Raw genomic sequence first — 12,252 nt, forward strand, 5'->3', positions numbered from 1 at the left:
ACAAAAAAATGCCAACCTAACCTTAGTAGACAAAGCAGCATTCATACAGCTGTGGAGTTGAACCAATTGACAGTTCTGTCCTTTGGATTGTTTTCTTTTGGCCACTTTAAATTGTCAAAATGGTATGGGGGGGCTGGGGTGCAGCTCAGCAGTGGAGTGCTTGCCTAGCATGCATGAGGCCCTGGCTTCCATCCCCAAAGGGAGGGAGGGAGGGAAGAAGGGAGGAAAAAGGGGAAGGAAGAAAGGAAGGAGGGAGGGAGGAAGGAAGGGATGTCCTTCCTTGTGAGAGAAGACACACACATGTTCTCCCATCTGGAGTTGTGACTTGAAATTCAGTTGTAGGAAAGAAAAACCAAACCAACAATCACTTTGCTTTTGGAGTCAGTCTGTTTATCTCCACCTGCATTGCACTGAGACAGTTGCAAAATGCTTTAGGGACAGCAGCAGATTGTGGTGGCGGAAACGTCTAAAGTGAGTCCTGAATGTGTGGGTGATGAAGTGACAGGGATGGGGTCTCACTGAAATTGGGCTGGAGCCCAGGCGAGGACGCGTTTGAGCAGCAGCTTCTGAGACGCGAGAGCACAGAATATGATCCTGAAGTCATATTCACAGTAGGTAAAGTGTGGATGCAGCAGGTTAGTCCAGTGGTACAAGGTACAATCAGCCCGTGGTGGCTCTGGCTGGACCTTTCCCTCCTAGAGAACTCGGCAGAGGCCACAGTGTCGCCAGCGAACACCTTCCTTGAGTGGGAGGCAGCCATATTCTTTGTGCATGGACTTTGCAGAAAATCCAGGAGATGGAGGAGAGGAGGGTCCTGCGTCTGGGAGAGTCCATGAGGACGTACGCTGAGGTGGACCGGCAGGTGATCCCCATCGTGGGCAAGTGCCTGGACGGCATAGTGAAGGCCGCCGAATCCATCGATCAGAAAAGCGTGAGTGCTGGGCGTGGCTTCATTCACGGGGCGGTGTTTGGGGTGCACTCTTCCACCCCTTGCAGGGTAGCCTCCTTCAGTCACCCCATGCTGGGGGTATTTTCCGTGATCTCTGAACTTTTCCGTAGCAGTGACACCACTGAGAACTCCTTTATGAAGCTCTCGGCGTTTTAGATCTAGTTCCATGTAACTCTAATTCTTTTCTTGACAGTACTAGGGTTTGAACTGAGGACCTCATGCTTCCTAGGCAGGCGTTCTACCGCTTGAGCCATGCCCTCAGCTCTTTCTTGCTTTAGTTATTTTTCAGAGGGTGTCTCACAGTTCTGCCAGGCCAACTAGCCTTAGACCATGATCCTCCTATGTATGCCTTCAGTGTAGCTGGGATTAAAAGTGTGCATTACTATACCCCACTTGTTGGTTAAATGGGATCTCAAACTTTTTGCCTGGCTGGCCTTGAGCCACCATTCTCCCTCTCACCACCTCGCAAATATCTGGGAGTACAAACATGAGCCAATTCCTAATTCCTTTTGTGGAATACACATTTACACATTAAATTGTCTGAGATGTTACAGAATTAAATGGATGTGTTTTTTTGTCAGTTGGTGAGCTAACTCCCTGACTTGAGTCCTGATTGACTTCTGGAAAAAGCAAAGCCTTTGTTTCCTCCAAGGCACGGTTTCTTTTGGTTTAGATGGTTTACTGTGGGGCTGTCCTGCACCGTGTAGGATGTGTGTCACTGGACACTATCTCATCCCCCAGTTGAGAAGATCTCCATAGCCAGGCACTGGTGGCTCACCCCTGTAATCCTAGCTACTCAGGAGGCAGAGATCAGAAGGATCACGGGTCAAAGCTAGCCCTGAGCAATAGTTCTGCGAGACCCCATCTCAAAAAAACCCATCACAAAAAAAAGGCTGGTGAAGTGTTTTAAGTGAATGCCTACCTAAGAAAGCATGAGGCCCTGAGTTCAAGCCCTGATACTGCAAAACAGAGAAAGCATCTCCAGGCATTGCCAAATGTCCTCCAAGAGGCAAAACTGTCCTTGACTAAAAACCTGATCAATGACCAGTGTCACCTGTTTGGATTGCTTTTTCACTTTTTTTGGGGGGGAAGGGGGTGCAGGGCAGCACTGGGGTTTAAAGTCAGGGCCTTGTGCTTGCTAGGCATGTGCTCAACTATCTGTGCCCTTTCTGCCTTCCTTGTTTTTCAAATCGGGTCTCCTTTTATGCCCAGGCTGGCCTGGACTGCGATCCTCCTGTTTTTGTTTCCCACATAGCTGGGATGGCAGGTGCATGTCATCCAGCTATCGATATGGGGTCTTGTGAATGTCACTGGCCTCTCCATCTTTGTTTTCCAAGTAGCTAGGATTACAGGCGTGAGTCACCATGCTAGGCTCTGTATCTGTTTTAAGCAGCTTAGAAAAAAATTCATGTCAGTGGGACTTCCTCTGATCCCCCTGTTTAACAGTTTAATAGGCACCAATAAATTGTGTTGAGGGGAAGTGTGATGGTGGGGTTTGTAAATTATGCCTTCAGAAGGAAATTCACCCTGTGAGTCGTGACTCGGCTTCATGGACTTCTGGCACTGATTAAAATCTAAGACAGCCTGATTTTAATTTTCCAGGAGGAGGGAAACTCTTTTTCCTTAAAACTTTAAGGTTGCCCAGAGTGTGCCCCAGCACTGTTCCTTTTGTCAGTTTTATCTGGGAAATTGGGAGCCATCTAGATTTGTAGGATTTTCCTCCTGTTATGGAAGCCTCATTTGCCACTGTGTTGCAGAGTTCTCTCATCTTCATGTTGCTCAATCTTTCATCTTATGTGAACAGATGGCACCCCCTCCCTGCCCCTCCTTCCCGGGGCTCCCAGGAAGCTCCCACTTGGGGCTTCCTGGGAGCTTCTTCCTGCCACTTCACTGCAGGGCCCTCCACGATGGAGACTTGGACCTCTCTGCTCCCCACATTCACTCCTTTAAGTGATCCCTAGACTCTTGGAGCGTAAACTCCTGTCTCAGTACTGAGTATAAATTGTGCATTTGCTGCCTGGACCTCCACCCCGCACTGCAGGTTCACCTGCTCACCTGCCAGTGGCTTCTCCTCTGGGGACTGGTAAATAACTTAAACGTTAACACACCCAAAACGGAGCCTGGCCTTCCTCACCCATCCGCCCCTCCCCTAGTCCTCAGAGCCTCCTCCATGGTGTTCTGTCCTTCCAGTGCACACCTTGCAGTTGCCCTGATGGCTCCCTTTTTCTCACACCCTATCAATTTATCACCTATTCTGTTGCATTCGGAGCCCAGCCAGCTCCCACCACCTCTGCAGCCCCTGCCCTGTTCCAAGGCACCATCGTTATGCAAAAGGAGAAGGACCACTCTTGTGCTGTCTAACCAGACTCCCCACTGTCCCTCTCAGAATGCCCTGAACACACAGAGACCTCAGGGTCAGAGAGGTCTTTTAAAAGTGAGCCAGCAGCGGGGTGCATCTCAGTGGTAGAGCTCACACCGAGCTTGCACATACCCTGGGTTCCAGCCCCAGCACCAAAACTCAAAATAACACAAGTCAGCTTGTGTCCTGCCTGTGCTCAGATCCAGCCAGGATGTCATTGCACACAGAAGAAAAGCCCAAGTCACCCGGCTGCAAAGCCCAAGTTCGCCCTGGCGCCCCTCATCTCTGTGACATCACCTGTCCTCCATTCTCCCCAGTGCTCTGGCTCCCATGACCTTCAAGGTGATTCCTTGAAAGCCCAGGCAGGCCTCTGTCTCACTCTCTCCAGATGTCCACATGGCTCTCTTGTGTCAAAAATTTTTTTGCGAGTTTTTTTTTTTTTTTTGCTTCTTCTTTGAGAACATAAAGGCTTTATCTTTCTTAACCCTTTATCTTTCTTAACCCTCCCCTTTCACATCCCCTGCATCTTCGAGAACACTCTTCTGTTTTAGAGGTGTTTTCCAAGTCCATCTGCTTCTTCAGATTCCATTCTTCACGGAGCCAGTCATATTGAGCCATGATCTTGGGTGTTTTTATTTTCCTTTTCATTCATCCATCCTCTTGATTTCTGCCTGTTCCTGTTTAATTGCTGTTGTTTGTGTCCTTTTTGTAAATTTCATTTTGAGCCAAGGAGACAGTAGTTTTGTAAAATGTTTCTCTGAGTGTTTACTGAACATCTGCCTCTTTCCAGGTCTTTTCTCCTCACCACGACCCAACCAGGAGAGTGGTCACAGTCACGGTGTAGCCCAGGTGACATGGTGAATGTGGTATCCGGTGCTCAGGCCTATGCACTTTAACCCCAAATCTGGTTCAGTTTCTTTCTAGAATAAGCACCGTTTCTAGCACATCCGTGAATCTCTCACTCACCCTGCTCTGATGCAGGAGACGGGTGATGATAGAACAAGCAAGAATGTGATTTAGAGTTGGAAAGGCATTGAGCATTTGGAAAAGATAAAGGGGAGGGTGACAGGAAGTGCCTGCGTGGGGTGGGGAAGTCTTAGCAGGAAGTTCCATTTCAGCAAGACTTGACAGTGATTGAGTGACTATGTAAATGTAATAAGAGAATTACCCTGCTTACCATGATGTGACCTCCAAATTCAGGTCCAGTGTGGCACCTGGAGCTCCATCCATCACATCTACCTTCCAGAGAGCAGAATATGGAGAATGGCCCATGGTCATGGCTTTAAAGTGACATTTGGAGGTGTAGAAAAGGCTGGGCAGTGAAGCCTGTTACCCTCTGGCCTGTTTTTGTTCCTGTTGGAAGACCGTTGGGGAGTCTGTGGCCAGCTTCAAGTCAAGCACTGACGACACTAACTCTGGCTAATGAAAATGCCATCTTGTCTTGAGAGTCTGGAGTTGTCGAAGCTGTCTTTCCCAGGAGTATTTGAAAATAGGGCTTAGACTGCTATTAAAAGTCACATGCGGTAGCTGTCTGTCTGTCGGTCCGTTTGCCTATGTATATACAACACCACAGCCATGGTGGCTGTGAGTTCCTTATGCATTTGTTTCTACCACTTGCCTCTGGGTTCCGGGAGAAGGTGTGGACTCCCAAGTTCCTACAGACTGCCTGCCGTAGAGCCTACACTGGCTCATTGACCAGCCAGCAACCATGGCCATCATCCCCAGCACCACCCATGTCCTCAGAGTACAGTAGAGAGAAACGGAAGAGAGACCATGAACAAATAGATCCATGAAGGAAATTAAGCTGTACAGTAACTTCTTTGAACCACAGGCTGCACAGCATTAGAGAGCTGTTGCCTTTTGCTCTGACTTCATGCATGCTGATTGCTTTAAGAACTTCTGACGGCTGGTGCCAGTGGCTCACACCTGTAACTTTAACTGCTCAGGAGGCTAAGATCGAGAGGATCTTGCTCCAAGGCCAGCCTGGGAAAGTAGTTTGTGAGACCCCCATCTCCAAAAAAGCAGAGCAAAATGTACTAGAGGTGATAGGGCACCTGCTTTGCAAGTGTGAGCTTCTGAGTTCAAACCCTAGTCCCACCAAAAAAGACAAAAAACCCTTCTAATAGGAGCCAGGTATTTGTGTTATAACTTTTTTCTAGGGAATTCTGTGATCAGGTCTATTGTGTTCTCTGGGGTTTTTTGTTTTGTTTTGTTTGCGATACTGAGGTTTGAACTCAGGACCTACACCTTGAGTCACTCCACCAGTCCTTTTTTGTGATGGGTTTTTTCAAGATAGGGTCTTGAGAACAGGGATCCTCCTGAGCTCTGCCTCCCAAGTAGCCAGGATTACAGGCGTGAGCCACTAGCACCTGGCAATTTCTCTGTTTTTAACATTTAGTTTTTGACTAACACTTCTTTCTCTAAATGTGGAAAAATTTTCCTTGAAAGTATCTTTAACTCTCAGATACAGATAGAGCTTTAGGAATTAATTACTCTTTCTAGTGATGAATCTGTGGCTAGCCAAAAGTCTGTTATCAGTCTAATTTTTCTAGAATATCATCTGTATGAGATTCTGTATTCCCTGATGTATCTGTGTGTCTGTGGGTTTGATTTCAGGATTCACAGCTGGTGATAGAAGCTTATAAGTCAGGATTTGAACCCCCAGGCGACATTGAATTTGAGGATTACACCCAGCCAATGAAGCGTACCGTGTCAGAAAACAGCCTTTCAAACTCCAGAGGAGACGGCAAACCTGAGCTCAAATTCGGTGGCAAGTCCAAAGGAAAGCTATGGCCGTTCATCAAAAAAAATAAGGTACTGATGGTTTGGACCCAGTGCAAAATGAGTTTGATAAAGTGCAGACATTTTGATCTGGTCTTTAGTCTTTTTAAAACTAAGATCATAAACCCATAGTTTCTGTAGGGAGAAAAACAAAACAAAACAAACTAGCGTGCTATTTTATCTTAAACAGCATTTTTTATGGTGGTGGTGCCCTCGCCATGGCCCTCTGTCTTGTTCAATTACATTCTCCCTCCTACTGTGTCACCACACTAACAGATTACTGACCTTGCTGCCCTTTCTTCCCTGTCACCCCGGTCCTTCTAGACTGGGTAGCTCAGTTGGGAGAGGGGTACAGCGTGACACTTCCATAACCATTGTCAGCACGTCTAATTGACCTTGTGATCATGGGTGAATGGCGTGGTTCTGACCTCATGTTAACACGTGTATCCACGAACCTTTTCCATTTTCCTTTCATAGCATGCTGTGTTAACCTGACGACACAAAATAGGATCAAGGCGACATTACTGCTTTAACCTTAGAATGACTGAATGCTTCATTCCAAATACTGTCTCACTGTTTTCACACCCTTGGCATCGAAGGTCTTTCCTTTTCTCCTATCAAGCGCTGTTAGTTTAGGTGGTGGAGAAGTATTTTTACCCTTCCGGCTTAAACTGGTCATAGAATAACTACCAAGAGCTGCGTCTTGCATGGACCATCTGCATGAGCTGCGTGTCACACACTTCTCGCTCCTCTGTCGCCTTACTTACTAACCCTCTCCCTCTTGTCCCCTTCTCATTTCACCTGTTCACATACTTTCTTTTGGACCATGGCCTAAATATTTAATGGTTTGTGTTTTTACTTGCTTTGGATTTCAAATATTGTTTGATGCTTATTTTTGTTTTGTGTCTTCTTGTTTCTGATTTTGCTGTCACTGCTCCATCTCTTACACATAGCTTATGTCCCTTTTAACATCCCCCCATCAGCCTCCCCCTCCTCCCCCTGCCTCTGCCTCACCCTCTACTGTTCCCAACGGCCCCCAGTCTCCCAAGCAGCAAAAGGAACCCCTCTCCCATCGCTTCAACGAGTTCATGACCTCCAAACCCAAAATCCACTGCTTCAGGAGCCTAAAGCGTGGGGTAAGTTCTGCTCCGGAATCCTGTCTCTCGTGCACTGTTGCATGGTTCGTGCTGCATAACTGATTTTGTTTGTGAATGAATCCATTGTGTTTTCCCATAACATTAAAAAAAAAAAAGAAAAGGAACCTAGGATTCAGTATAGCTAGAAAGAAGAGAAAGAGGGAAGATGAAGGATGGATGGATGGACAGAAGGAAAAAGAACACCAGCCAGCCCTGAGGTTGTTTTTGTCTTTGATATGTTTTAGGACTTTTCCTCACTTCCCCTTTCAAGCACCTCAAGTCATTAGTTTTTCACCTTGGTTTCGCCAAAAAAAGGAAACTCAGATTCGGTTTCTAAAACTAACGACATGTGAGATGAGGAATTGGAAGTAACCTTAGAACCAGAAAATGCTTGCTTAGTAATCATGGAAACAGAGCGTAATTAACGTAGTGCTCCTCCCTGAGCTTGAAAGGGAAGTGCCTTAAGTTATTTTAGTGAAATCACGACATGGTGACAACACACCACTTAACACAGCACAGGCTGTCCAAAAATCAGAAACGCAAATGCTCCAAAATCCAAAACATTTTGAGCACTGACAGGACACACAGATGGAAAATTCCACACCTCCCCACATCTGATAGATTGTAATCAGCACCCATCCATGGCGGCCTGGGAGGACGGCTCAGTGGTGAGCACTGACCTAACATGCCCGAGGCCTGGGTTCCATCCCCAGCACCCAAAACAACCACAAGTACACTGAAAACATTACAGAAAATCACCTTCAGCCTATATGTGTATACAATGTAAATGGACCATAAGTGAATTTCATGGTTAAACTTGGGTCCCCTCCCCCAAATATCTCATTAAGTATATGCAAATATTCCAAAACCAGAAGTCCAAAATACTTCTGGTCCCAGGCATTTCCTGTAAGGGACACACGACCTATAATTCTCTTTAAAGGATGTGACAGCAATAACCCTGCCACTTATCAAGGCCTTGTTTTGTTAGATTCTGTTCTGAATTCTCACTTGCTTCTTTTCAGACCCCCTGTGAAGCCTGTGTACCAATATTTTCATATTAAGGAAATTGAGGCATAAAATAGGAAAATGTGGAGCCAGGATTTAAAGCCAGAGAGTCTGTCATGGAATTTGAGAGTCCATGACCTCCAGGTTTTTTTTTTTTAATTTCCTTTATTCATATGTGCATACAATGATTGGTCATTACTCTCCCCTTCCCTCTGTGACTGTTTTTAAGCCTTCCAAGTGCCTAAGTCACTTGGTCAAGTCTGAAGGAATCGACCGTGATACCAGTTTGGCTTATAGAAAAATTGGAACTGGATCCCTTCTCTGGGGATCCGCAGGCAACTGGTACTTGGGCCACTTCTTGAAAAAGAAGCCACATGTTAGTTGTAAACTAAGTGCTGTTTTTCCAAGAAGAGAGTGTGAACCATAACCAACTAGATGAGGGTGGCCTCAGATTCAGAATCAGTTACACGAGGAGAATGGTAGCAGTAACTGCTAACTTCCCAATCACGTTCCTTTGCGTCTACAAAAAGTATTCTAGGCAAAAAAGGTTGCAAATACACACACACACACACACACAATTGATAACTGGCTTGTTACCTATTAATGAGTCTAAATCAACATTTCCTTCTGTGCAGTCATGAGGATAACAAGTTTTATACAAAGACTTCAGTTGGGGAAATGAGCTTGTTTGAAGGCTACTCAGCAATAGCAGATTAAAAATTAGAAAATTAATTTTCTAAAGATGTCAAGAGAGCCACTGTCAGAAGGCAGAGCATAGCTTAAGGAATGAATGATGGATGTGCAAGCTCTACTGTTAGGACTAGCTGAGGAACCTGGCTCGACTCTGCAGGCTTTTAGAATTCCACTCACTGTGCATCAAACAGTTTCCAGTCTGTGACCAGGGCTAAAAACTGTAAAGTTTTACACATCACTGCAACTCCAAAGCCTTTGCCAATTATCCATGTATTATTTCTAATAAGTACATCTGCATCTGTCTTCAACTCTCATGGTGAAGCGTGTTACATTCACAGTGGTTTAGTGTTTGTTTGTCTCTGGTCCCTGCTTCCCTCAGCATCATGCAGTCTGTGGGCCACTGGATGTGTCCCTGATGTTCTAAGTGCTTAGTCAGAACCCAAGGATGTCAGTATTCAATGCAGGTGAGAGGAAGATGGCTAGAAAGAATAGAATACTTACAAACAAATGAAAATTGAAAGAAGGAACTGGTGACTTTTTAACCATAATCAGCAAAACGAGTTTTGTTTCTTACTCCTCATATCTGTGCTCAGCAAATTCCTTTTTAAAAAGAAAGAGAGAAATACTTTTGCTTCTTTCATTTTTGGTCAATCTGTTCTTAGGGTCAGATTTGAGGTTCTTTTCTCTAGGAAGAAGGTAAGAGAAGAAGAGGAAGAGAAAGAGAGAGAGAGGAAGAAGCAAAGAAAAAGGAAATACTAAGAAGTTTCCATAAAAAAAAAAAAAACCCACAAATTTAAATATAAAATTTGGGGAAAAAGATCTGACTTTAACACAGTCTCAACACAGAAGGTGTGTATTTCCCATGCTCCATGACTAAAATGATTCATCATTGTTATCATTTCATTCATTCTACTTTTTAACTTGAGACTGTCAGGCCAAAGATAATGGAGTTGTAAAGTATCCTAGGAGAATAACAAGTGTAACTGTGGTCCGTCTTCTAATTCACCCTGCGTTGCAGCTCTCAGGTTCAGATTCCAGTCATCAGAGGAGAGCCTGCAGATGTTTCTTAGCATAACTGGTTTTGTTTGTGAATAATTAAACAAGATGAGATATTGTTTGTAAGAGATCTTCTTTAAAGATTGGTGTAGCTCAGGCCTTTATTTTTTCATCATTGCATAAGTCAAAGAAAATGGAAATGAGATAGTATGTCTTTAGTTTGCAATCTAGCAAGTGTAAGTTCATTGTTGGAAATGAAAGTTTCCTTTTCTGGCCTTCTAGAAGCATATTTCTCCCACATTTTAGAGTTAATTATATGGAAAACACCATCAGGTTGATGAGAATACTTTGGAAATGCATTCCAGATGTGTGTCAGATGTTTCAATCTCACGGTCACTTTAATTGTACTTATTTTATCTTATTCTCTCGCTGGTTATTGGCAGACTCAGTCTTTCTGTTTTCACAAAGAACTCATGAAGAGGACGATAGGGAAACCCACGTATGCCTTTGAGGCTAGGGACTATGTTGTAAGTTTCCCTGTGATGCAGGTCATACAGTCACGGCACAGCCACTAACCCATTGACAGCGCCAAGACTGGGGACTCAGTGCAGCCGCAATGCTTCCACCCCATGCAACGAAGTTCCCAGTGGAGGGAACAGGACCTCGGGGGCGGGAGCAGGGAGGGGAGTTCAACTCTGTAAATATGTAAATTCGGTGGCTACTTTGTCCAAAAAACTTGCATGAAAAAAGAAAGCAAGTTCCCTAAAAGCATCACACGTCCTAACAACATCAGTGAACCAGGTTTCTTGGTTTTCCCTCCCTTTCCATTCTGGTTCTGGTAAAATCTTTAAAGGGATTGTGACTGCCATCTGAGATGTCACTGAGCGTTTTATGGCAGAACTCTACCCATAAAACACAGCTGCAAGGCGCAGTCACAGGCAGTGACGCTTTTGCAGATGGTGGTGGGATGTGGGAGGGTTCCACGCCCACATTGGTGACAAGTGGATCCACAGGCCTTAGCGCCTGAGAACAACAGTGAACCCCACCAAACAGAGCAGCGCTCCATTCCACTTCAGAATACGTGCTTAGCCACTTATTTTCACCGTCCCCTTTCTTTGCACTCGAGGTTAGTACCTGTGACTGTCCAATAACGCATGGACACGCTGGCTTTGTCCCTCATGTGTTATTGACGCTTGTGGCTCCCAAACCTCTTTAATTGTCGCCTGAACCCGACAGCTTCTTCCTGTGTCTAGCCATGCACTGGTGATTCTCCTAGCAGAGGTTTGCTTTCTAATACTCAGTGATCTGATTGGCTGCCTTACAACTTAAGGTGAAAAACCGGCGCACTCGGGAGGTGGAGATAGGGAGGATCACAGTTCGAAGCCAGCCCGGCCAAAAAGTTATCGAGACCTCATCTCAATCAATGAGCAGGGCCTGGTGGTACATATCTGTGATCCCAGATATGTGGGAAGCATAGGTAGGAGGGCCACAGTCCAAGGCAAGCCCTGGACAAAAACGTGAGACTCTACCTGAAAAATAACTAAAGCAAAAAAAAAGGGCTGGGGGTATTGCTCTGGTGGTAGATCACCTGCCTAGCAAGCATGAGGCCCTGAATTCAAACCCCGGTACCTCAAAAAAAAAAAAGAAAAGAAAAAAGAAAAACAAAATAAACCCCCCAAAACTGATTTCTAATTGTAAAAAGCATTTTGTACACCATGATGGCACTTTTTACAAGTGACCTGTCTCTATCCACTTGAGGAAATTGAATTTGAAGGGTCAGTATTTCCTATTTCTATTGGGATTTAGGTTTAATCCTAATGATGTGCATTTTCTTTGAAGTGAACTATGCTATAGTTTTGATGTTAGAAATTTGGTTTTGGAACACATAAGAAACAAATTCTTATCATTTCAAGGAAGAGAAGCAGTGGAGTAGAGAACAAACAGTCCAGGTGGCTCTTTGAGTTAGCAGTGTTAGTCCACAATGCCAGACACGATCTGTATTTGCTGGTGTGCTTTGTGGGGAAGGTACCGGGGAGCGTGGTGCCCTGCACCTTGAATGTTGTCTGTCTGTACGACAAACTCAACTTGTGATGGGTCGATCTGTGCTGAAGCTCGCAGGAGGCTCAGAGTTCACGTCCGCTGCCTAGGTTGGAGCACACAAATGTGCCTGTGTACACCTTTGCTTTCAAAAGTTACCTTGCTGTTTCCTTCCTATTTAAAATCGCTTTTTTCCCTCATAGGAACAATTTCTTTGAAAGGTTATTGCCTACTTACAAAGAAGTGTCAATGTTAAGAATTAAAATTTTTTAATCTGGTTAAGGAGTTTTAACCCA

At 45.0% G+C, this 12,252-nt stretch overlaps 1 protein-coding gene across 20 annotated transcripts in view; it reads left to right on the top strand.

Annotated features, from left to right (window-relative positions):
• Fnbp1 (formin binding protein 1) overlaps positions 1-12,252 on the top strand; it is a 117,323-nt gene that overhangs the window by 89,444 nt on the left and 15,627 nt on the right. For 4 of the 20 annotated variants that reach the window (XM_020158961.2, XM_020158969.2, XM_020158963.2 and 1 more), the window contains exons 8-10: positions 785-931; positions 5,925-6,122; positions 7,043-7,225. In XM_020158961.2, coding sequence (XP_020014550.2) covers positions 785-931; positions 5,925-6,122; positions 7,043-7,225 — 528 coding nt within the window. Of the gene's footprint in view, positions 1-784; positions 932-5,924; positions 6,123-7,042; positions 7,226-10,362; positions 10,447-12,252 lie in introns of all 20 variants that reach the window. The other 16 variants (XM_074053000.1, XM_020158972.2, XM_074053001.1 and 13 more) reach the window with 6 other exon arrangements.

Source organism: Castor canadensis, chromosome 13 (genome assembly GCF_047511655.1).
Source record: "Castor canadensis chromosome 13, mCasCan1.hap1v2, whole genome shotgun sequence".
NCBI classification, from domain to species: Eukaryota; Metazoa; Chordata; class Mammalia; order Rodentia; family Castoridae; genus Castor; species Castor canadensis.